Source organism: Rhinopithecus roxellana, chromosome 19 (genome assembly GCF_007565055.1).
Source record: "Rhinopithecus roxellana isolate Shanxi Qingling chromosome 19, ASM756505v1, whole genome shotgun sequence".
Classification (NCBI taxonomy): Eukaryota; Metazoa; Chordata; class Mammalia; order Primates; family Cercopithecidae; genus Rhinopithecus; species Rhinopithecus roxellana.
In genome coordinates, this window is record NC_044567.1 from 67,049,167 (window position 1) to 67,075,165 (window position 25,999).

Genomic DNA, 25,999 nt, shown 5'->3' on the forward strand with positions numbered 1-25,999 from the left:
CTACTGATGGTGAACGTGCCACTGGGTAGGCTGGCCATGCCTGCGAATGGCACTCTGAAAGGGAATCAGAAGGTGGGCTGGGGGCAGGCAGATGTGCACGGATGAGCTCTATCACCATTTCCCTATAGGCACAGGGGGACTTTGGAAAAGCTAGTGTGGAGCCCAACCTCCCCCTTCCCCTCCACCTGGCTGCGGCTCTGCTCCCACCATCCCCAGGGCAACCAAAGGGGCAGTGGGCTTTGGCCAGCAGCTGGTAATCAGAGCCATGGGTTCTACCTCTGCCAGGACCCCCAACCATGCCTCAGAGGCAGAAGGTATTAGGGAGGCACGTCTGTGTGGCCCCTTTATCTTGAAAGCTTTTCAAGTGCTAATACATTCAATCTACTTTTTCAGAATGGAAAGGTTAAGGCTGTATCCCACTCCACCCCCAACCTACAAAGAGTCAAAAGCCAGTTTAAGTCCTTCCTGGCTGGGCCCTTGCCCTCTGTCATCTGCAAACCTTCGTTTTTCCAGTTAAACTGCTGGCTCCCTGAGGGTAGGGCCAGGACTGACCCTGCCCCACTTCTCTGAAGAGCACCAAGAAGCATCCTGACACCACGATGGTGCAGAGAAGTCTGTTACTGCTCTGGCAGCCCACACTTAGCTGAACCTCCTCTAAGCCTAGCCGCATTGATATGAGAGCTGCCACCTATTCACAGGCTGACAAGGCAGCCAGCGACCTGTCACCTCCAACTCCATTTTTGTCTCATGTTGGGAGCAGCACTTTCTCTCCTGGGGGAATTGTCAGAGTCTCTGGGGGAGCCTTAAGGTTTTCTAAAGTATATTCAACATGCAAACAAAAGTACTTCCTTTCTCAAAGGGGCTAAAAAAAGGTTGACCCAATGCAATACTACTCCATGCTCTAATGAAGAAGATTGAAAACAGGGTGTGTGGGTGAGGATGCGAAGCAACTAACACTCTTGGGTGCTGGTGACCGAGAACACCCAAGAGCCCCACGGAGGCCATTCCCCACCACCCAGCAACCTCATACCTCAGTATGAGGTGGATACATGTGAAATTGCTAATGTTTGGCCATTTTTGACCAACAAAGATGGCACCTTCACATATTCAACTTAATATATTCCCATTAAAAAGGAATATATATGCTCAACAAAAGTCAAGTGCTAGATGCTCATAGCAGCGTTTTTCACAGTAGCCCCACACTGCAAACACCAAGTCCCCATTAACAGTGGGAGGGGTAAATAAACTGCAGCGTGTTCACACAATAGGACTTGGTACAGCAATGGGAACAAAAGACCTAGAATCACAGGCAATAATGTGTGTGACACCCACAAACACAGCAGAGGCAACAGAGCACTCTGGACCCAGTTCAGGAACAGAGAAGACTCGTCTATGCTGTGAGAGCTCAGGCAAGTGGTCATCCAGAAGGTGGGAGGTTTTGGGTGTGGTCATATTCTGTTTCCAGATGCAGGGGCTGGTTACATGTTCAGTTTGTGAAAATTTATCAAGTTGTACACACTTTTATGTGTGATTTCCTGTATATATAATTCAATTAAAAGTTAAAAAAAAGAAACGGCTAGGGATTCTGTTTATTCTATTGGTTCCCCCGTTACAGAAGCCAAGCCACCCACAGCTGAATGCTGCCTGCTGTCCTCTGCTGGGCAGCCGTTACCAAAGGCGAGAGCTCTTCAGGAACACTGCAAATCCGGAGAGGAAGAACACTCTCCAGCTGGGTTATCAACCCCCATCTAAGAGTAGCACCCTTATCTGAAGCCCATGCTTTTCACAGCTGGATCAGGAAACTGTGTCCAGTCAGGCAGAAGCTTGCAAGGCATCTCAAGGCCCCATCCTGCTCAGGTCCCCATGGCCAGCACACACTGCTACTGCCAGGCCAGCAGGGGGAGGCCTCAGAACATGGTGCTGGTCACGTCACACCATGGGCTGATCTCATGGGCTCAGGGTTGAGAGCAGACAGGCAAGAACCCCAAGTTCCATTTTACAGATAAGGTGGTAGATGCCCACATAAATTACTATACCTGTCTGAGGTTAGCAGCAGGGGTAGGTGAAAGCTGGGAGGAGCTGGAATGTGTGGAGGGGTGATCCTGAATGGAAAGCTTGGAGGTGAGGGCAGGGTGTGCGAGGACAGGCATCCTCGGGGTAGAGGCGTGGGCCACAGTCAGTGAAGAAGGCTGTGTCTGCTCTCAGCCATGGTCCCTACACAGTCAGCAGGGGCAGTGTAGTCCACACCCCTTGTGATAGCTGTGCTTGCCATGGGGTGGGCCAGCCACCCCGCTGGGCCCAGACAGGCCACAATTTGTTCTCCTAACATGAATTCCTGGAGGTGTTGAGGTAGGGGAGTGCAGCCCCAGAAAGAAGGGCTGTGGTAGGGTGGGGTATATGGGGAAGGTAAAGTACATGCACGTGTGCACATGCGCGCGCACGCGTGTGTGTGTGTGTGTGTGTGTGTGTGTGTGTGTGTGTCAGAGAGAGAGAGAGAAAGAAGGATGTTGGGTGGGCAGAATGGGGGCGAGGGACAACCCTAGGGGAAACATGGGAAGGCCTCCCAGAGCTCCTCAGAATTAACTACATTCACTCATTCATTATAAAGAAATACTGAACACCCGCTCTACACATTACACTGCTCTAGACCCTGGGGACACGATGTCCCGGGGTTCTTAGGGAAAGAAGAGTGAGGCAGACAAAAGAAATGTTAGCAAAGCTAGTCTTGAAGACCACAAAAAAGGATGATGTGAGACAGAGAGGATGTGTGCTTAAAACCAGACGGAGGCCTCCGAGGCACATGTGAATGAGGAAGAGTCACTGTTCTGAAAGCTGGGGAAGGACGTTTCAGGCAGAGGGAAGTGAGCACAGGGAATGGACAGAGGCTCCTCTTCAGCTGCACACCTGACCCATCTGAGAGCCCGGACTGCCCTGGTACTCCACTTCCTGAATTCTCCGCTGCCTCTGCCTGGCTGCCTCCCTGTGGCCTTGCTGGAGCTCCACGCCCAGTCCTGGGTTGGTCTCTCCTCTTGGCTCCCGCAGGCCCTTGTCTTGCCTCTGCCATGGCACTAATCACTCAGGCTGGATGTGCCTGTTGACTTACGTGCCTTCTGCCCTGTCACCACGTGCTCTGTCTAAAACCCAGGTCTGCATACACCCCAGCACAGAGCCCTTCGATGGCTTCCCACTGCCTACAGGACCAAGCACGGCTCCTCAGCATGATGGCCACCGGCCTCTGGGCATCCTTCTGGCCCTATCTCCTGCCTGCTCCCCCGCCCCAAGCCCTGCCCCCAACATTCTTCATTACACCGCCTTCCCCACACAGTGGTCTTTACAACATGTCCACAAATTCCTTGATCCTATTTTCTTCAACAGATGGAGTTTATTTCCCCTACTCTTAGGCTAGGCCTGGTGACTCCCTTCTAACAAATAGAACATAACAGAAAAGATGGTATGTGACTTCCAAGGCTAGGTCATCAAGACCTAATCTTGATGTCCACATGGTGATAAACTCAGGTCTCTTGACAATAGTCATCAAAGAACTGAGGCTTCCTGCCAACAGCCATGTGGGTGCACCACGGTGGAAGTGAAACCTCCAGCTATAGTCGAGCCTTTAGACAATGCAACCTCAAGAGAGACTCCAAGCCAGAATTGCCCAGCCAGCTGCTCCTGAATTCCTGGCCCACAGAAACTAAGAGATAATGAACATTTTCTGTTTGAAGCTACATTTTGAGGTAATTTCGTAACAGAGCGAGTGATAACAAATACAACCCAAATATGCTAGCTGCTCTCTTTGATGCATCTGGGCCTTTGCACATGCTATTCTCCCTGCCTGTGATGTCTCTCACACTGACTTTTCCACCAAACTCCCCATCATTCTTCAGGGTCCAACAGAAATGTCATCTCCTCAGTGAAACATCCCTTAAAACCATCCCCAGGCCCCCACCTTGCTGTGCCTGACCCAGAGTTGGCCCCTGCCCTGTGACCTCACCAAACCCGCATGTAGCTCCAACATGTTTCTTCCTACTCCACATTTTCTCAGAAGGCCTGTTGAGGCCACCCTACCTGACTTTATGGGCAGCAGAGGGACGGCACCCAGAAAGCTTCAGGAAGGCTCTGTCAACTGGCTGGAGAGCCATCAATTAGAATTTAATTCCAGTGGGATGATAATTTTTTTTAAGTATTTTGCACCAAATATTTAAATGTAGAAGCCTCCATTTTTTTTCCCTCCAAATGGTGGGAGAGCATGAGGACTCATAAATAAGAGATTTCATCTTACTGTGTCCCAACAAATTGGGCAAGGGGTCCAACCTACCTGGATCAGAGCAAGCACTTTGTCCTGTACAATGGTGGGAGGGTTGTTCTTGGGAGAGATAATTTTGACCAGAACACTGTCGATGAAATCTCGGTTGGCCACAAGGATGTGGAAGCGGTGGCCACAGTTCTTCACACATGTCTCCAGCACCTGATGTGGGGAGGGAAGGAGAGGGGTCACCCCAGTGGGAGCTGGAGAACACACTGGGAACTGAGGAGCGCAGCTGAGTTTCCACGACCCCCTCTGTCTTGCTCCTAGATCAGCTTTCTGACACGTCTCCTCCACAGCCAAACCTGCATGGCACACGCATTCCCACACTCCATTCTCCAGGGATGACAGCAGCCCCTTACTGACTGAAGTCTCCTGTCCCTGCACAATAATCAGGCAATTAGTTGGTAATTGAGGCACCAGTTTTGCATGAGAAGGATGCTAGTGTTTTAATGGGATCAAAATGACTGAGCGGTCCCTGAAAATTAGCATTTTAACTCCTCTCTCTGGGCCTCTGGGTATGAGGCATTAGCCAATGGGACATGGGCTCTGTCACAAGAGGAGGCTGCTATGACAGCTTGAATTGCTTCGTGAGTTACTGGCCCTTATATGTGAGAAAGCAAATGCGCACACACATCCCCCACTCAACCCTGCTTCTGTAACCAAAATTGGCAATGACAAAGGATTTTCCACTCTTGACAAATGGTTTATGAACCTCAGCTGCCAGGTGACTTTAATGTCCATGTTCGATTCAGACCCTGCCTGCTCCTCCCTTATCTGGGAAAATGAGTGACACAGGCTTTAGCTGCTCAGAAAAGCCAGCATACTGGTTATGGCCAGATGGTCAGTGAGGGCTCGAATCTCAGCTCTACCACTTTCTCCCTGAATGGCCCAGGACAGACCTTTCTGAGCCTCAGCATCCTCATCTGTAAAGCAGAGATGATGAGCTCTCCTTTGCAAGACAGTTGGAAAGATGAGCAAGAATACATTTAAAGCATAAGCCAGGTGTAGTGGCTCATGCCTGTAATCCCAGCACTTTCAGAGGCCAAGGTGGGCAGATCACCTGAGGTCAGGAGTTCAAGACCAGCCTGGTCAACATGGCGAAGCCCTGCCTCTACTACAAATACAAAAACTACCCAGGCTTGGTGGCACGTGCCACCAATCCCAGCTACTTGGGAGGTTGAGGCAGGAGAATCGCTTGAACCTGGGAGGCAGAGGTTGCAGTGAGCCGAGATTGTGCCATTGCACTCCAGCTCAGGAAACAGAACAAAACTCTGTCTCAAAAACATACATACATACATACATACATACATAAAATAATGCACCTAGCAAAGCATCCTGTATAGGGGAGGTGCCCAATAACTGATGACCATGATTACGTGATTACATGATTACTATCCAGAAGGCTGCTGTACACACGAGGAAGAGGATGGCCTCTTATCCTCCCATAGGACAGGTGTGTAGCCTCTTGGAATTCGGAGGTACTAACTGGGAGGAGCTCTCTGAACTTCCCAGCACTCTGTAAACCAATCCATAGGATTACCTGGCTCTTCCCATGCCACCAGCCCCCAGTGCCACAGTCTGCTAACTGGGGAATGCCTCCTCAAAACGATGTCACCAGCAACAGGGAACATTTCTGACTACCTCAGTTATTCTCATTTGCTCAAACTAATCCAACCACTGGTTAACTTCCATAGCCATCCCACAGGGCTGGGTCCAAGCAATTGGGCTTTACCTGGACAAATCACAGCTGTAAAGAAAGGTCCATAACTGGAACACTGACTGAATGCGACTATATGCCAGGCACTATGAGAGATCCTTCCATAACATATGGAATGTTATCCAATTCTCACAACTAATTACTTCTCCTTAAGTGGACCTTAATATCCCATGTTTTAGAGTTAAGCGGTTTAGAAAGATCAAGACATTGATCTAGGTACAAATTGTCAGTCAGTGCCAGAAGGAGCACAGGAGCTGTGATCAGCCTTCTCTGGAGCCCCAGTCTCCTTACCCACCTTGAGGCCACAGGGCCATCCCTCCCTCACAGCTTTCCTCCAAGCAGCCACATCAGCTGAGAGTGCCTCACATGACAAGCAACACGTGTTAGATTTACTGTTCCCTCATTTGGTCCTTGAAATAACCCTGTAAGGAGGGAACCATCCCATTTTAGAGATGAGGAAGCGGAGGATTAGCGGTACCATGTAACTTAACCTAGGAGGCCAAAGCTGGGAATCCCATGCCAGGCAGCTCCGCAACCAGCCAGAATCGTTCCTTGCCTCGCTGCTGGCTGCACCTTAGGAGGCCCCGGGTTCCTGCGGGCTTGCCAAGGAAGACTCTGGAGGTTAGCACCCTCAGGGCCTCTGAGCAACCATAGGTTTTACTGAGCCAAGGAGGCATTTTCCTTTCTGAGTCTCTGCTTGTGCCTGATTCTGGTAACCATGAGGTAACTGGCATTCACTCTCTCGCAGTGATCCATGGGGGCACTGAGATGAACTAGAGGGGTTCTTTCTGCCCTCAAGGGCCTTACAGACACCCTTCTCTCTAGGATTCTCTAAAACCTTCCTCCCAACTCAGGCAGTGGGGTGTTGGGGTCAAGGCAGATGGGAAGAAGTATGCTTTATTTTGTGAGAAGCAGGTGGGAAAGGCGAGGCTGCAATTGTGAGTAGGAAAGAGAATTGGAAAAAGAGGCATAGGTCTGAGGAGTGGGGCAGTCTGGGGCTCCACTCCACTCTCAGAGCAGCAGTGGGCAGGAACCACTGCCTGCCTTTAGGGAAATACATGCTTAGTTTCTCCTGCACAGCAGTCCTCAAGGTCAGTGTGTTCCAGCCTGGCCTTGGAAGTGCCCTGGACAGAGATGCACGTGTCAGAGAGCAGCCCCAAAGCCTATCTGAGCAGGAGATATAGGAGGTCCTCCCTGGGCTGGCAAGAGCCACTTTAGGCCACCCTGCCAAATAGGACCCTGGCAGATTTGTCCCTATGGGTTGAAAGGCATGAAACATACAGTGGTAATTTTCCAGAATGAAGCCAAAAGCCATAGAGAAAGCAAAAAGGGCCTCTAAGCAATCAGAAATGATGTTTAAGTCCACAAACGAAGACACAAGCAGAGAGCCCCTTAGGGCTTCTTACTAACTTATTTTGGGTAAATATTAACAATCTTGGTGGGTACAGACATGAAGTCAGGAAAGGGCCACAGGAAACAGGAGGACTGAAAGAGACTAACAGAGTAAGTGAAGCCCTATCAGCAGACGCAAGACCATGCAAAGTGTGCTAGGATGGGGCCTCGGACGGCAGCCCTGTGCATTTCACAGGCCTCCCAAAGGCATGGCTGGGTTTGTAGTGAAGACCTAACCCACAGGAAAGGTCAAAGTGTCAAGCAGTGTCCATCATGCCCTGCTAGAGGAAGGCAAGTAAACGCAGAGTTCACTTTAGAAAAATTTTCATCCAACACGATTCCCATGAAGTTGGGTGTGTAAATGGAGAAGTTTTAGATAGCAGTAAAATGCCCTGACATATTAGAGCTAATTCCCTGGTGATATGAGTTATTGAAAGCCATTCGTTTTGGGCATTACTCCTGGTTTAGTGGATGCTGTGGCTCAAATTCTGAGAAAATAAATAAAAGCTTCAATTCCCTATTTCTCAACCAGTCTTTTCTCCTTTATTATTCAAATCCCAATTCCCTGGTAGAACTCTTTTAATAAGTTTTGGGGTTTCGCTTGGGCAAAAAATCCAAACAGGTTCTCTGCTTTAAAAGGAAACATAGTTGTTTTGGAAAAATAACCTACTATTTCAAAGCCCCAGAGAAGTCGACCTGGTGACCTGTTACAGTTTCTATTTTAAGAACTCACTGTGGCCCAGATTTTGCCACATCTGAAAAACTGTTAGTTCTCAAGACAGAAATAACACCTGAAGTCGTCTTTAAATTCTCTGACAGCTTTGGTAAGGGCACAAATCTGGTCTGTTCCTTCCTGAAAAAAATCACTTGGCTGACTTTTTCAAGAGTCTTTGTAGCTATTTTCAGTTTTTACCCATGCGAAAGACCACTTTATGATGGCAATCCATAGCTCGGTACCTCACTAGCTGTGAAGGCTGAGTAAACCTCCAGACCTCTCTGAGCCTCAGTTTCCTCATCTGTATGAGGGGGATAGTGAAATCTCTTTTGAATGGTGGTTGTAAACATCTTCATTAATGTCCAAAAAGCTCAGCACAGTCCCAGGCAGGGGCAGGGACAGGTACTCAATAGGTGGACCTTTTTTTTTTTTTTTTAAGACATAGTCTCACTCTGTTGCCCAAGCTGGAGTGCAGTGGTGCAATCTCAGCTCACTGCAACCTCCACCTCCTGGATTCAAGCGGTTCTCCTGTCTCAGACTCCCGAGTAGGTGGGACTACAGGCACGCACCACCATGCCTGGCTAATTTTTGTAGCTTTAGTAGAGACGGAGTTTCACTATGTTGGCCAGGCTGGTCTTGAATTCCTGACCTTGTGATCGTCCTGCTTTGGCCTCCCAAAGTGCTGGGATTACAGGCGTGACCCACCGCGCCTGGCCAACATTTTTATAAAGAGGAAACTGATATCTAGAGAAGGAGTTGGTCTCAGTCTCAGAGCAGGCTGGTGGCAGAAAAGGGACCCACCCAAAACCTTTAGCTCCTCTGCTCTGGTCTTCTGTACCTGACAGCACTGCACATACCTTATCTTCTCCTGGTATACATATACCAAACTGAAGCTCATTACTCCCTGTTTCAGAGGACACGAAAACCCAAAGGTAATACCAGAAGGCTTTGCTGGACTCCAGTGGTCCAGGCACCAAGCCATTCAGAGGTTGTGCTGAGTGGGCAGAGGGAAGGCCCTGTGAGGGGGGCAAGGCCAGGAGCAAGGAGTTCCCCAGATGACTTCTCTCCCCAAGGAGAATAGCACTCACTGTTAATGCCAGCATCACCTCTCTGTAGTTCCGGTTCCCATTGAGCCGCTTCTTCAGGGCTCGAATGGCATCCTTTGGCCTGGAAAAAAGAACAGACATATAAAGATACTTACAATCTCACTTGAGGACACGATCCTACAGATACGTGAACTAGCATATATGCAAGACTATTCGCTGGCAGCAGCATGTTTGTAAATGTAAAAGACTGGGAACAAACTGAATGTCCATCAATACACGACAGGTTAAATTAAACCATTGACACAATGGAATACTATGCAGCTGCAAAAAAAGAATAAAGAAACTCATGTACCAATATGAACCAAACTCAAAGACATGTGCATAAAGTTCTTTGCATAACAGTGTACAAAGCTTGCTATTAGTTGAGTTATAGAAGGAAAGCAAACGTACACATGCCAGCGTAAGGAAGAGACTCTCTAGAAGGAGCTATAACAACCTGGTAACTGTGGCTGCCCCTAAGGAAGGGAACAAAAGGGGGAGGAAGGTTTTTCCCTGGACTGCCTTTTTGCGGACGTTTTGAATTCTGTATCACACGCAAGTATTACTTATTCAAAACCATACCTAACCCACTGGTGTGTGGGTACACAGAAGAGAGTTTTTCCAGAGAAACCATAAGAGAGATAGAGAGAGTGCTAGGTACTTGTGAGCCCTGGATGCCCAGCTCTTCCTGAATTCCATGGAACTCCTTTTCCCAGAGAAAGTTTAAGTGAGTCTCCCTAAAACCCAACAAGTTTTGTGTTGTTAGGTGACAGATCTGAGGTGGATTCCCAGAGAAAATCTTGTAGAATTATATTCAGTACTCAGTTCACAAATGGGCCATGTCCAAAAGTTGGAGTGGAGTTGTTTGGAAGTTGGAGTGAGTTCTTCCTTAATTACTGTTATACCTTAGAGTTAGGATTCCCAGCCAGCCCTCTAAGTATACATATTACGTGTAGGTCTTGTGTCTAACATGTAATTTAATTTATTCTAACTCAGGATTCAACAAAGCTGTGGGCCTAGGAGCTGCCCCTGGCACAAAGCCCCTGTGCAGACCCATTACCCTATGCTCTGAAGAGCCCCTAGTCTGGCTGTGGGCCAGCCCTTTGCTATCACACGTGGGTTCCAGCCTTCCACTAATCTATGTGTCAATATACTGGTCTTTCCCAGCTTGAATGTTTGTAAGTCAGGGATCTCCTATTCCTACAGTTTTAAAACATTTATACTCTATTTACCAAATGAAAAGGCCCCTTCAAATGTGTATGAGGAAGTCGAGGAGGGGAAAGGGTTGATATTCTGCTAATCAGCTTAATTTAAGAGAAACTGGGCCGGGCGCAGTGGCTCACACCTGTAATCCCAGCATTTTGGGAGGCCAAGGCGGGTGGATCACCTGAGGACAGGAGTTCAAGACCAGCCTGGCCAACATGGTGAAACCCTGCCTCTACTAAAAAATACAAAAATTAGCTGGGTGTGGTGGCAGCTGCCTGTAATCCCAGCTACTTGGGAGGCTGAGGCAGGAGAATCACTTGAACCTGGGAGACGGAGGCTGCAGTGAGCTGAGATCACGCCATTGTACTCTAGCCTGGTGATAAGAGCGAAACTCCATCTCCAGAAAATTAAAAAAGAGAAAGTGTGCCCAGCACTATGGCTCATTCCTGTAATCCCAGCACTTTGGGAGGCCGAGGTGGGTAGATCACTTGAGGTCAGTAGTTCAAGACCAGCCTGGCCAACATGGTGAAAACCTGTCTCTACTAAAAATACAAAAAAATTAGCTGGGCATGGTGGTGTGTGCCTGCAGTCCCAGCTACTCTGGAGGCTGAGGCAAGAGAATCACTTGAACCTGGGAGGTGGAGGTAGCAGTGAGCCAAGATCATGCCACTGCACTCCAGCCTGGGTGACAGAGTGAGACTCCATCTCAAAAAAAAAAAAAAAAAAAAAAAGGAAGAAAGTGAAAGGAGCAAGGCTTCTGAAAGAAAATTTTAAAATACCCTGAATCACCTGTTTCCCCTTCCCAGCTTGACATATGGCTGCCCTGCAGGAATTCTTGGCCCCTGGGTCAAAGGGCTGATGAGACAGACACAAGGCTCCATGGGGACTGGGCCCAAGGCCAACTATGTCTGTAGTATGGCTGCCATTTCCAAAAGGGGATGCTGATTTCTGCAAATACGGGACTTAACCGGCTCTCTGCTTTGAGGGCTGTTTGTGGCCTGAGAGCTGATGAAATTCTGTGGCTACTGGCCAAGAGCATGGACTGATATCCTCTCTCCAAGGCTCTGCCAAACCACCGCTGTCCCTGACCCACAGCTGCCACAACCCTCAGTCCTGTCTCTCTTCTGTCCTCTTGAACTTCCATGGAACAGGAAAATAGGAAGAGCACCTCAGGGCTGCAATCACTTCTGGCTGGCGGAGGACCAGCATACTCAGGGCTCTCCTGGTGTGGGGGCCACAGGGTGGGAAATCAGACAGTCAGCAGGTTCCTGGATGAGGTTTAAAATGAAAATTCATCCACAGGCTCTGGGAAGTACTGGCTGAGAGTGATGGGTGAGCACAAAAGCAAGTATTTATCTCTCTCCCCGGGGGAGAAGCTTCAGAGAGGAGGATCAAAGTCATGTCAAAGGAATCACAAAGTTTCAAGAAGCTGCAGCAGATTAGATAGTGTGGAGTTGGAAACCAGGAGAAGAGACAGAAGCATGTGTCAAGAGCCAAGAGGGAGCAGAAAGAAAGGATCAGGAAGAATCAGCGGCCTGTGTTGAGATGGCACCAAGCCCTACCAGCTTTCTGGGGAAAGGTCAGGCTCCTCATGCAGTGCTCACAGCCTTGTGATCTGGCCTCTGGGCCATGATCAGGCTCCTCAAAGTCTCCCTGGACCCTAGACTTATAAGAACTCTTCCCTGATCCCCAAACAAGCCTCCTGTCACCCCTCCAGCCACAGCCTTTATAATGTCCTTCAGCTTCAGAACTACTCTCTGGAAAAGTTTTCTCCTCATCACCCCCAAGGAGGACACAGCTACCCCTCTGCCATCACCCGGAATACCCCCTCCCCATTATTATCTTGCCCTATTGCATGTCTTCAGTTTCTCCTCTGTGCCCTCTCCAGCTTAGAAGGTAGAACACAGACAAAGATTCTATGAGCTGAGGAGGGTCCAGAGATGGCCATGAAAACGACCCAGGTCAGGCGGTCCTCATGAGAGCTGCACATCCGAGTCACCTGGAGTGCAATTCCCAAATCCGCAAGCTGTGACTTCACTGGGTAGATCTGGGGTGAGGCCTGGAAAACAGAGTCTAAAACAGTCCCAGCTGGGTGCTGCGGCTCACGCCTGTAATCCCAGCACTTTGGGAGGCCAAGGCAGGCGGATTACCTGAGGTCAGGAGTTCAAGACCAGCCTGGCCAACATAGTGAAACCCTGTCTCTACTAAAAATACAAAATTAGCTGGGCATGGTGGTGCACACCTGTAATCCCAGCTACTCAGGAGGCTGAGGCAGGAGAATTGCTTAAGTCTGGGAGGCAGTGGCTGTGGTGAGCTGAGATCGCACCATTGCACTCCAGCCTGGGCAACAAGAGCAAAACTCCATCTCAAAAATAAATAAATAAAAAGAGTCTCAGGTAGGTTATTCAGTCAGCCACTCCTGGTTAATGCCTGAAGGACTGTCACACAAGGCCTTAGGCATCTGCATTCCTCAGGCCGATGGTGATTTCAGCTCTGGACATTAGGGAAAGTCCAAGGAGAGGCCTTTGGGGCAGTTTACCAATCTGCACCCACCAGGGCCACAGCCTCCCATTGGTAAAGCATTGTACAAATACAAGAAGTATAGGCAGCACTTCAGTGGCTGTGGCCAGGTGAGCCTGTGCTTGGATCCTGCATGTGCCCTTCCAAGCTGTGCTGCAAGGCCTTTGGGAAGTGACCAAACTACTCAGCCTCAGTTTCCTTAACACTGAAACAGGCTGTCACTACCATATAGAACTGCTGGGGGGAGGGGGCGCTGCTTGTGATGAGGCACTGCAGGGCTGGACACAGGGCCTGGCACATGGCAAGTGCTCAGAGATGGCAGAGAGGGTAAGGGCAGTGAATCCACAGAGATCGTCAGCAAGACTAGGCAGATAACTGACACCCAAATGAAACTGATGACAAAAGTGAAGGGCAATGGAAATCTTTAAAGGGAAATAGTAAATCCATATATATAGTATGGATATGAAGATACAGTTATGTAGCCAGATACTTCATATATATTTAGTCCTTTAATTCTCGTTAACAACCCTATGAGGTAGGTATTATTGGCAACCCCATTTTATAAATGAGGAAACAGGACACAGACACAGGGAGATGAAGTAACTCACGCAGGATAGCACAATAAGTGAGTTGTGACCTAGGACTGCTCCAGCCTGGGGTGTCCACCTTCCTCCCCTTTATCCACCTGCCTCATCTGGCTGATAACCTGGCACTCTGTAAGACTCCAGTCTGGTGTCACTTCCTCCAAGAAGGCTTTGCTGCCAAAAGTCCCAAGGCTGACCATTGCCACTGCACTAGTCTCTGTAGCTATACATAGCTTTTCTCTCTCTCCCTGCCCCCCACCCAGCACTTGTTATGCTGTGTTATGCTTATGTTTATATGCCTGTATTCCTCATCAGACTGTGAGTGCCTTAGAGACTTCACTCATTTATTCACTTATTTAACAAATATTTATTAACAGCTAATCAAATGCATTGTGCTAGGTGCTAGGGACAAAATGGTAAGTAAAACAGATGGCAATCCTGTCTTCATGGAGCTCACAGCCTTGTGGGGGTTGCAGGGCAAGACAGACACTAACAACCGTCCCACAGAACTCTAAGTCTAAACTGTGATGAGCATCAGTACAACACAGGTTATGAAATCATCCAACAGAGGACTTGTCCAAATCAGGAGGGAAGGGGGTTAGGGAAATGAGATTCAAACTGAGAGATCCAGTGAATGACGGGCTCTACTTAGCGAGAGGTGATGAGAACAGAAGGGACAGCAGGTCAGAGGCCCTTCAGGGAGAGCACAAAGGGATGGGTGGGGCGCCCGACCGTCAGTCCAACTTGTGGGAGTTTCTTCCACTTAGGAAGAGATTTTTTTTTAAAGATATGGGGTCTCCTAGGCTGGTCTCAAACACCTGGGCTCAAGCAATCCTCCCGCCTCAACCTCCCGAATAGCTGGGACTACAGGCATGAGCCACTGCACCTGGCTAGGAAGAGATTTTGAGACACCTCACAGCAGAAGCAAGGAGAAAACATTCTCAGGAATCACTGAGGTGCTCTCAGTCAAAAAGGTAGCAACAGGAGATTTAGCCACTTGAAGAGGAAGATGTGTGTGACCAACCTTCTGGGAATTGAGGATTTGAAAAAGAAGGCACGGCCCCTTCAAAATGAGGAAGCTCCTGGGGTTCCTGGGCTTCCTGACCTCAAGCCATAGAGATATTTGAGCAATTCACTAGAAGATAAGAGTTGCCAACATATTTGTATATTGCTCAAATCTGTAGAGAATTTCAAGCTGGGCCCAGGAATGTGGAAAATTCAAGGAGCTGAAAGATCAGCAGGGTTGAAGAGCTCAAAGCAGAGCTGCCAAGGGGTCTGGGGCTCCTCAGGAGAGTACTGGTTAGGGTTTTTACCCTAAGTGCCTGTGAAGGCCCTGAAGGCTTGTTAGCAAGGGATCAACTTGCTCGTTCAGCAGCAGGAAGGGACAGGAGGGAAGGGGCCGAAGCAGAGGTCCACCTCTAGGATAAAGCGCAGACACCAGAGAATGCAGCACCTGACCCTGACTACCTTTCCAGCTGGATTCCAGACCCTCCCGCTCCCCCAACATCACCCTGTCTACCCTAGACCACTTGTATCCCTTGACATACTGGCCCTTTTGACGTCACCCTTGGCTACAGGACACATTTCTCCTGCCATCCTGGAAGACAGCCCCTCCACGAGGCATCTGTACCCACCTTTCCCTCTGGGACCATGGTATCAGGGACAGGCCTTGGCCACAGCCCTTCCCAGTCCTGCCAGGTGAGCCTTCAAGGGCGGGCTGGAACATTCACCTTGGCATCCTGCAGCTGCTATACCTCCACCCCTGGGGGTCAGTAAACATGGCTGGATGACTGGACAAACAAGTGAATGAGTGGTGTGTGAGGAGGACGTGAGGAAGGTAGCCACTCTGAGCTCGGTGATGATGGGATTAGAGATGTGTAGTCCCTAACAACTGTCTGTGAGTCACATCTGTGTGCCAGGTACCAAGTTGATCACCTGTATTTAGCTGGTGAAAATATGCCACCTTTCACCAAAGACTCCCACATTTTCATCCAGTGCAGGCCACTGCCCCCAACTCAAGTTCCCCGTGCAGTTCCCTGTCACATCTTCCAGGAGCTTGGCTGGCAGCACAGATCTACTCCTGATCTCTGCTCCCCAGCCTGTTCCACCTCAGGAAACAGCAGCTCCATCCCACGGCTGTTCAGGCCCTGAACCTTGCAATTTCCCTTGACTCTTCATTCCTTTCCCATGTCTGCCAATTCCATTGGTTCTACCTTCTAACACATTCAGAATCCCATCACTTTAACCATCATCTCACACCAGTATTACTGTGATAACCTCCTCACTGGGTTTTCTTTCTTCTTTTCTTTTTCTTTTTAGAGACAGAGTCTTACTCTGTCCCTCAGACTAGAATGCAGTGACACCATCCTAGTTCATCACAGCCTTGAACTCCTAGGTGTAAGCAATCTTCCTGCCTCAGCCTCGTACAGTGCTGGGATTACAGGTGCATGCCACTACGCCAGGCTGTCGCTGGGTTTTCTGCATCTGTCCTTGGCCTGCCCCCAGCCAGACCACTCTGAACAAACAGACTGAGTGACCTCTTTCCAATAAGAGTGGGACCATACCACTCCTCTGCTTGAATCTCCAAAAAGGTTGAAGCCAGAGTCGCTCTGGTTCTACATGGCCCTGCATTATCTGGATCCCCAATATGTCACTAACTTCGTCTCCAGGTACCCTCTTCTTTGACCACTCCACTCCAGGCCCATTCGCCACCTTGCTATTTCTCAAACACATCAGACACCCTCTGTCCCAGGACTTCTGGGTTTGCTGTTCCATGAGCCTTGACAGTTCTTCCCTTGTATAATCCTCACCCCCTACTCCCTCATCTCCTTTAACTCTTTGTTCAATATCACCTTCTAAAGGAGACTTTTCTGTTGTTTTTTCTTTTTGAGACAGGGTTTTTCTCTGTCACCAAAACTGGAGTGCAGTGGCATGCTCATGGCTCACTGCAGTCTCGACCTCCTGGGCTCAAGTGATCCTCCCACCTCAGCCTCCCAAGTAGCTGGGACTACAGATATGCACCACCATGCCTGGCTAACTTTTGTATTTTTTGTAAATACAAGATTCAACCGTGTTCCCCAGGCTGGTCTCGAATTCCTAGGCTCAAGCGACTAGCCCACCTTGGCCTCCCAAAGTGCTAGGATTACAGATGTGAGCCACCCAACCCAGCCAAGACTTTTCTTGATAACTCTATTTAAAATTACTAATTCCCAGCCTCCTCTCTCCCCATCTCCCTTCCACAGTCTTGTCCTCACCTGACCAGGTTATATGTTTAATTATCTTGTTTATGGCCTGCCTCCCTACTACTCTAGAATGGTAGCTCCTCAACAGGAAGGAATCTATCTTGTTCACTGCTGTGTCCTCAGTATTTACAATAGGCCTGGCACAAGGTAGTCATTCGAGAAATACTTGCTGCATGAAAACAGGACCAAGCTTGAGAGGCTGGTCCCCAGTTCACACATGGTAAGGCTAGAGTGATAGTGCTGAGATGCCAGCCCAGGGATGCCTGAGTCCCAGCTGCTCTCCTTGCCACTCTGAAAATGTTTTAAGAGGGCATGGCTACAGTAAAGTAAGCGTTAGTGGTATGGACAGCGGGCTAAATACAGACCAATTTGGAGGAAGTACAAATCGAGTGCAGCTATAAAACAAAAGAAGAGGATACAGGAAATAACAACAGGAACGGATCCAGCAGTGCAGGAATACAGGAGGGGCAACATGGTCTAAGTCCACTCATGCTGCTTTCCCACTCCCGGCTGCGTCTGCTCCATGCCCTGGACCTCTCTCCATGGACACTGTGGTGCTTTTGACTCCTGGCAAACCAGGGCAGAGACAGGCTGTGAAGGAGAGGCAGAGGCCAGGAAGGAGGGGAGGGAAGAGGTGACACTTGGGCTGCAGAGACTAATGGCCACTGGGAACCATGTAATCAAGCAGCTTCATTTCTACTTGTGATTAAAAGCAGGTGATTAAAAGAGGTGTCTCTGTTCTACCTCCAGCACTGCCACTGGGCAAGTGGGGGAGGGATGAAGACAAAAAGGACAGATAATTCAGAGTGTCAGCTTATTCAATGCCAAACCAAACAGACTAGAACACAAAACAAAAAATAAAACCTGCCACCCTCAGGCCCTGACAAGCTTTGCGTGGCCCCTAAAAGCTGAGAGAGGCTTCCCAGGAGAGGGGGGCACACGTACCCTTCCTCCGTCTCATTGATGATGTCACAGATCTCCATATTCAATGTCCAATCCTCACTTTGCAGGGAGCCATCTGTTGCCTTTTCTGTGAAATCAGAGAGAAAATGGGTTTACATTTCTCCTGGAATAAGTGGGCCTTGGCAGGAAATGGGAAGAGACCAGAACCACCACATTCTCATCCCAAGCAGATGGGCTGAGCCAACAGAGCCATTCTAGGAGTGCTATTATCACAAGAGAACACCCGGGAAAGGTCCTGGCCTGAAGGCTGGAGTTATAACTAGGTTCTTCATTCACCAAACTCTAGACTGAAAAGCTTATGACAGGCCTAAGCCATCAAAAATCACCCCAAACATGAGGATATTAGGTTTATGAACCCATAGAGTCTGGAGCCAAACTACCTACCAAACTAGGTTCAAATACAGGCTCTACTACTTACTAGTTGTGTGGTCTTGGGTAAATTACTTAACTTCTAGGTGCCAAAGCTAGTGAAAACAACAGTACTTACCTGATACATGTTATGAAAATTAAATGAGTTGATATACATGAAACACTTAGAACAGAGCCTGGCACACAGTGCTATACAGGTATTTGCTATTGGGATTATTAAAAATCAATTGCTGTAGTTAAAAACTACATTTCAGATAAGGGGGATAAAGAAAGGACCATCGGTTATCAAGCCACTGTAGGTATGGTGTTGGGTGCTTCATGTACATTATTTTATTTCATCCACAAAATGACTTTCTGACCACTCAGTGAGGAAAGGACAGTATTTTCAACAAATGGTGCTGTGAAAATTGGATTGCCACATGCAAAAGAATGAACTTGGGCCCTTTATCTTACAACATATACAAAAATTTACTCCAAATGGATCAAAGACATAAATGTGAGCTCAAACTAAAAAATGCCTAGAAGAAAACATAGTGAAAAAGCTTCATGACACTAGATTCGGCAATCATCTCATGGATATGACACCAAAAGCACAGGCAACAAAAGAAACATTTTGAACTACATCAAAATAAAAACTTCTAGGCATCAAAGGACACAACACAGTGAAAAGGCAACCTGCAGAGGAAGAAAATATTTGCAAAATTATATATATGATAAGGGGTTAATATCCAGAAGATGTAAGTAACTCCTATAATTTAACAACAAAAAAACCCCAAACTATCCAATTAAAAAATGGGAAAGGACTTGAACGACATTTCTCCAAAGAAGATATACCAATGGCTAACAGGTATATGAAAAGAGGTTCAACATCACTAAGCATTAGGGAAGTGCAAGTCAAAACCACAATGAAACATCACCTCACACCCATTAGGATGGGTCCTATCAAAAAAGTAGAAAATAACAAGTGTTGGCAAGGATATAGACAAATTGGAACCCTTTTACACTTTTGATGAGAATGTAAAATAGTACAGCTGCTATGGAAAACAGGATGGTAGTTAAAACACAGAATTACCCGGCAAGGCGCAGTGGCTCATGCCTGTAATCCCAGCACTTTGGGAGACCGAGACGGATGGATCACCAGGTCAGAAGATCGAGACCATCCTGGCTAACATGGTGAAACCTAGTCTCTACTAAAAAAAGTATAAAAAATTAGCCGGGCTTGGTGGCAGGCACCTGTAGTCCCAGCTACTCAGGAGGCTGAGGCAGGAGAATGGCGTGAACCTGGGAGGTGAAGCTTGCAGTGAGCCAAGATCGCGCCACTGCACTCCAGCCTGGGTGACAGAGCAAGACTCCATCTCAAAAACAAAACAAACAAACAAAACACAGAATTACCCTATGATCTAGCAATTTCACTTCTGAGTATATACCCAAAAGAACTGAAAGCAGGGCCTTGAGGAGATATTTGCAGAGTCATGTTCATAGCAGCAATAGTCACAACAGTCAAAAGATTTGTAAACAGCCTGTGTCCATCAATTAATGAATGGATAAGCCAAATGGGTATACACAAAATGGAATATTATTCAGCCTTAAAAAGGAAGGAAATCCTATTGCATCCACAAAATGGCTGAACCTTGAAGGCCTTGTGCTGAGTGAAATAAGCCATTCACCAAGACAAATATGAGATGATTCCACTTATATCAGGTACCTAGAATAGTCAAATTTAAAGACAGAAAGCAGAATGGTGGTTGCCAGAGGCTGTTGGGGGGGTCCGGGGGAATGAGGAGTTATTGTTTAATGAACACAGAATTTCAGTTTGGGGAAAATGAAAGAGTTCTGGACATGGGTGTGGATGGTTGCACACAACGCGAACATACTTAATGCCACTGAACTATACACTTTAAAATGGTTAAAATGGGCCAGGCAAGATGGCTCACACCTGTAATCTCAGAACTTTGGGAGGCTGAGGCAGGAGGGTTACTTGAATCCAGGGTTTGAGAACAGCCTGGGCAACATAGCAAGACATTGTTTCTACGAAAAATTTAAAAATTAGCTGGGTATACTGGCTTGTACCTGTGGTACTAACTACTAATGAGGGTGAGGCAGGAAGATTGCTTAAGTCCAGGAGTTTGAGGCTGCAGTGAGATATGACTGAGCCACTGCATTCCAGCCTGGGCGACAGAGTAAGACCCTGTCTCTTAAAAAACTTTTTGTTTAAAGGTTAAAATGATAAATTTAATGTTATGTGTATTTTAAAAACCACCACCAAAAAAGACAGAAAAATTACACACAGGTCAATGGACTGTTGGGTAAGGGAGTAGCAGGATAGGGATCAGAGATCATTTGGGTCTGTAGTCTCCTTTGATAGGAAACCCGGGGCCTGCAGAAGCAAAGGGAAAGGTCCCGGGGCTCAGGATCCTCAGTGGTAGAGCCAGGACCAGAGCCAGGGTCACTTGACTCCCTTCCCCCTCTGGGCTGTGAGCTCCAGGAGGGCAGGGACTAGGTCTGTCTTGCCTTCCACTGGGTCCCTAGTGCCCAGCACTTGGCAGCAATGCAATGCATTTACATCAGATGAATGACCGAATTAGCATCCCTTCCTCTACACTGCAGATCTCAGCCCTGGCTGCACATGAGAACCACCTGGGGAGCTTCTAGAGTGCACCAATACCTGAGCCTCATGCCCCAGAGGTTCTACTTTGAATGGTATGGGGTGGGATTCAGGGATGATGATGATGATGACAATGATGATTATTTGAGACAGAGTCTTGCTCCATTGTGCAGGCTGGAGTGCAGTGGCATGATCTCGGCTCACTGCAACGTTTGCCTCCTGGGTTCAAGCAAATCTCCTGTCTCAGCCTCCTCAGTAGCTGGGATTACAGGCATGTGCCACCATGCCTCGCTAATTTTCGTATTTTTAGTAGAGATGGGTTTCAGCATGTTGGCCAGACTGGTCTGGAACTCCTGACCTCAGGTGATCCACCAGCCTCAGTCTCCCAAAGTGCTGGGATTACAGGCACGAGCCACCGTGCCCAGCCCCCAACACTCTTGATGGTTGGGGAGGCAGATCATTTAGCTGTTTTCTCCTCCATTCTCACCAAAAGGATGTTGCTGAATGCAAAATGCTAAAACCAGTCCTCTTTTGCCTTCTGGTGTTGGCTGCTTCTGAAGTCACTATATTTAACATCAAAGTGCAGAAAGCGGCAGCCAAAAAGCCAAGCCGCTGGATTGCGAGGCTCCTCCAAATAGGGCTGCCTTAGGTTTCAGAGAGCATCGGAGGGTGGGTGGGCAGAAAAACCATGCTCAGAGCCAGCACTATCACTGCTGTCAGTGTCAAGGCTTCAGGGCATCCTGGCCTGGGTTCTACCCCAGGCGAGAGAAAATGCCATGGCAACGGCATCAGGATGCTATGCTGCTCTCACACTGAAGATTTAATGGGAGCTGTATCTGATTACCCGAGCTCAGGCCTGCCCTGCCCTGTCCAGTCCAGCCCAGCCTGGCCCGCCCTACCCAGCCTCTTTACCAGCCCAGTCCTTGGCCATTAGCATATCACCAGGGAGGTCAGCACTTTACAATTATCCGTCCAGAGGGCTGGCTGGTGGGAATGACTTGCCCCACTGCTCCCTAGAGCACTCTGTTTCTGCTGTTGCACCAGGTTTTATTTTAGGTTTTGACAATTTAGGTGACAAAATAAATGAGACTGAACTTTGCTTTCCTCTGGCCTGGGGACAGGACTGAGTAAGGGAGCCCACATTGAGTGGCCTTAGTTCCAGAGGCAATCAGATCCAACTTTGCTCTTGATTAGCTGGAAATTATTTTATGAAGAGAAAAATCAGAACTGATTTGAGCTCCTCTGTCAGCCTTACTTCCCTCATCTGTTTCAGTAGAGCTAAATACCCATGGTTGTGTTTGTGTGGCATTTTCTGCAAAATGAAAAGAAAGAAGCATTCTTTTTGGGTTGGTTCTTTATAATCAAAATGAGTATATATCTTTCAGCTTGAAAACTCGCATCCCAGTAATTGAATAGAATGCGCTGACCCTGAGGATAAGTTATCATGCCTTTGAACCCTTCCCCAGTATCATAAGAGGAAAGGAGAGGGTGAATATAAGGTTAATGGATTCTGCTGCTAAACCGAACTTGGAAATGAGGTTTCATTGATTTAATATTTCCTCTATTAAGGCTCCCAAGACTGTATCCCTTGTGGCCCTACCAAAGTGCAATCTCCGTACTTTCTTCTCCATGAGAGTCTGTGGCACAGCTTGAGTTCTGTGAAGGGGAGAGACGACTACCCCCTGGCCAGCTGTCCTCTCCCATTCCTGGCTCAAGAGAGCAGCAAGCCCAGGCCCGCAGGCAGAGCTGCTTCCATCAGGATAAGTCTCCTTCTGAGGAGGCTGCTGGATTTATGGCTGCAGACATGCCCCTACTGTGTGTGACCCAGGTGGTGAGTCATTCTTCTGGGAGTGGACACCTTGAAGAGGAGGGGTGTTCAGAGACAGCTGCAGGAAGAGCAGGGGCAGGAGGCAGGCACCATTTCACCGCTGCAGGCTCCCAGCACACCTGGGGCTCATTCTGCCCCTGGATAAGCCATAGGGTGACAGAGGACACTGCTGTCTCAGTGGCTACATTGTGTCCTCGCCCTTAACCTTCCTGGAGCCTCTGCCCTCAGTCTTTTCTTCTCTAGACTAAACGGATGGTGCCTACCACCACCTCCATTCTTCCCAGCCCTGCCTGCCCTCCCTCAGGGGGCTCTGATTTCCCTGATAGTCCCAGGTCTGCTCCTTGCTGGCTTTATGACTTTTACTCTCTTTTCCCCATGCATGAAAAGGGCAGGGAGCGAGTAGGGCATCTCTGGGGCCTATCTGGCTCTTAACCATTGCTGACATGTATTCTCATCCCTTCCTCTCCTCCTCCACTTTCCCCACCTTGTAGACAAGTATCAAATACTGCTTCGGTATCTGCCAGCCTGGTGCCATCTGAGGACTAACTTTGGTTAGATTTCACCAAATCTCAAGAGCCTCCAAGCCCCTGCCCAGTCCTCTGCCTGTGTATTGCATTCATCTGAAGTCAGATTCTTACTATTTGCAGGTGGGGTTGCTTTCTCAGAGCAGGGGCTTGGAGGCACCTGGGTGGTCAAAAGTCTTTAAGTGCCAAGTGTGATGAATAAAGAGAAAAGGTTAGGGATATATCTTTTACAGGTAAAAAAATTTAAAAAGAGCAGTAAATAAAACAATGAGGCTTTTTAATGCAGACAGAAGACTGTTGCACAAATGTTTTGAGCAACAGCTATATTTTTGGAGTGTGCTGTCACTGCTTGTAAAGTATAGCTTTTGTTTGGATGTGTGAGTTCTATCTAGTATGTTACGTCAAAAACAGGTGTCACTTCACCATAACTGCATCCAGTAAAACAAGGATACTTCCAGCCTGTACAGAGGTCTTCTATGTTATTATCCGAGTATGAGCAGAAGCGTGGATTGTATGAAACTTTTATTAAAATAGTGGTGATGGCATCCTTTCACGAACTGTGAGTTAGGATGGGGCAGTTTCAGAATTCCTCCAAGATACTAATTTCAGATCCAAGCTCAGGCTTTGCCAGCAGGTGAGACTATATCACGCAAATGCCCAGTCTTTAGAGACAGAACTAGGATCAAATATTGGTACCACCAATTCAATGATGGGATCCTGACTTACCAGGTGTGAAGTGCTATCTCACTGTGGTTTTGTTTTGTATTTCTCTAATGACTACTGATGTTGAGCATTTTTTCATGTCCTTTTTGGCCATGGTATATCTTCTTTGGAGACATATCTATTCAATTTTTTTTGCGCCCCCCACCCCTTTTTTTAAGAGACAGGATCTCACTTTGTCACCTAGAATGGAGTGCAGTGGCCAAATCACAGCATCATAGCTCACTGAAATCTTGAAGTCCTGGTCTCAAGCAATCCTCCCACCTCAGCCTCCCAAGTAGCTGGGACTTCAGGCGTGCACCACCACACCTAGCTAATTTTTTAAAAAAAATTTATGTAGAGATGGGGTCTTGCTATGTTACCCAGGCTGGTCTTGAACTCCTGGCCTCAAATGATCCTCTTGCCTTGACCCCCCAAAGTGCTAGGATTACAGGCATGAGGCACAATGCCTGGTCCCATTTTTAAACTGAGTAGTATTTTTTTTCTTTTGGTTGTTAAGCTGTAAGAGTTCTTTACATATTCTGAATATTAATCCCTCCTATTTTATTGTTGTCTTTTTGCTCTCTTGATAGTATCCTTTAATGCACAAAAGTTTTAAATTCGGATTGTCCCATTTATCTATTTTTTCTTTTGTTGCCTGTGGTTTTGGTGTCATGTTTCAGAAATCTTTGCTAAATCCAACAGCATGATTTCCACTTTTTGTTTTAAGATATTTTTTTGAGATGGAGTCTTGCTCTTGTTACCCAGGCTGGAGTGTAGTGGCGCAATCTTGGCTCACTGCAAGTTCTGCCTCCCAGGTTCATGTCATTCTCCTGCCTCAGCCTCCTGAGTAGCTGAGACTGCAGGCACCCGCTACCACGCCAGGCTAATTTTTTGTATTTTTAGTAGAGACGGGGTTTCACTGTGTTAGCCAGGATGGTCTCGATCTCCTGACCTCATGATCTGCCCGCCTTGGCCTCCCAAAGTGCTAGGATTACAGGTGTGAGCCACTGCACCCAGCCTATTTTAAGATTTTTATAGTTTTCCCTTCCCTCTTATGTGTAGGTCTTTGGTCTGTTTGGAGTTCATTTTTGCATATGGTATAAGACAAGGGTCCAACTTCATTCTTTTGCATGTGGATATTCAGTTTTCCAAGCACCATTTGTTGAAAAGACTGTCCTTTCCCCTCTAAATAGTTTTGGCACCCTTGTTGAAAATCAATCAAGAGTTTATTTCTGAGTTCTCTACTTTATTCCATTGGTCCATATGTCTTTCCTTATTCCAATACCACAATGTCGTGATTATTACAGTTTTGAAGTAAGTTTTGAAATCAGGAAGTGTGAGTCCTCCAACTTTGTTCCTTTCAAAGGTTGTTTAGGGCCAGGCACGGTGGCTCACACCTGTAATCCCAACACCTGGGGAGGCCGAGGTGGGAGGATCACATGAGGTCAGGAGTTTTAGACCAGTCTGGTCAACACAGTGAAACCCTGTCTCTACTAAAAATACAAAAATTAGCCAGGTGCGGTGGCTCACACCTGTAATCCTAGCATTTTGGGAGGCCGAAGCAGGTGGATCATGAGGTAAAGAGATGGAGACCTTCCTGGCCAACCAACATGGTAAAACCTCATCTCTACTAAAAATATAAAAATTAGCTGGGCGTAGTGGCACACACCTGTAGTCTCAGCTACTCGGGAGGCTGAGGCAGAAGAGTTGCTTGAACCCAGCAGGCGGAGGTTGCAGTGAGCTGAGATCGCGCCACTGTACTCCAGCCTGGGCGAGAGAGCGAGACTCTCTAAAAAAAAAAAAAAGAGCTGGGTGTGGTGGCGCACACCTGTTGTCCCAGGTGCTTGGGAGGCTGAGCCAGGAGAATCACTCGAACCTGGGAGGCAGAGGTTGCAAAATGAGCCAAAATCACGTCACTGCACTCCAGCCTGGGCGACAGAGTGAGACTCCATCTCAAAAAATAATAATTATTATTATTAAAAAAATTAAAATAAATAAAGGTTGTTTGGCTATTTGGGGTCCCTTGAGATTTCATGTGAATTTTAGGATGGATTTTCTATTTCTGAAAAAAAATGCCACTGGCCTTTTTTTTTCTTTTTTTTTTCAGAGACAGGGTCTTGCTATGTTGCCCATTCCGGAGTCAAACTCCTGGGCTCAAGCAAATCTCCCATCTTAGCCTTCTAAGTAGCTGGGAATACATGTGCATACCACCATGCCCAGCTTCACTGCAATTTTAACTGG

The 25,999-nt window shown here is 47.7% G+C and overlaps 1 protein-coding gene across 1 annotated transcript in view; it reads right to left on the minus strand.

Annotated features, from left to right (window-relative positions):
• TOM1L2 (target of myb1 like 2 membrane trafficking protein) overlaps nucleotides 1–25,999 on the minus strand; it is a 107,997-nt gene that overhangs the window by 23,523 nt on the left and 58,475 nt on the right. The window contains exons 2-4 of the mRNA XM_030924110.1: nucleotides 17,713–17,797; nucleotides 9,219–9,297; nucleotides 4,280–4,465 (exon numbers count right to left, since the gene is read on the minus strand). Of these exons, the coding sequence (XP_030779970.1) occupies nucleotides 4,280–4,465; nucleotides 9,219–9,297; nucleotides 17,713–17,797 (350 nt within the window). The remainder of the gene's footprint in view (nucleotides 1–4,279; nucleotides 4,466–9,218; nucleotides 9,298–17,712; nucleotides 17,798–25,999) is intronic.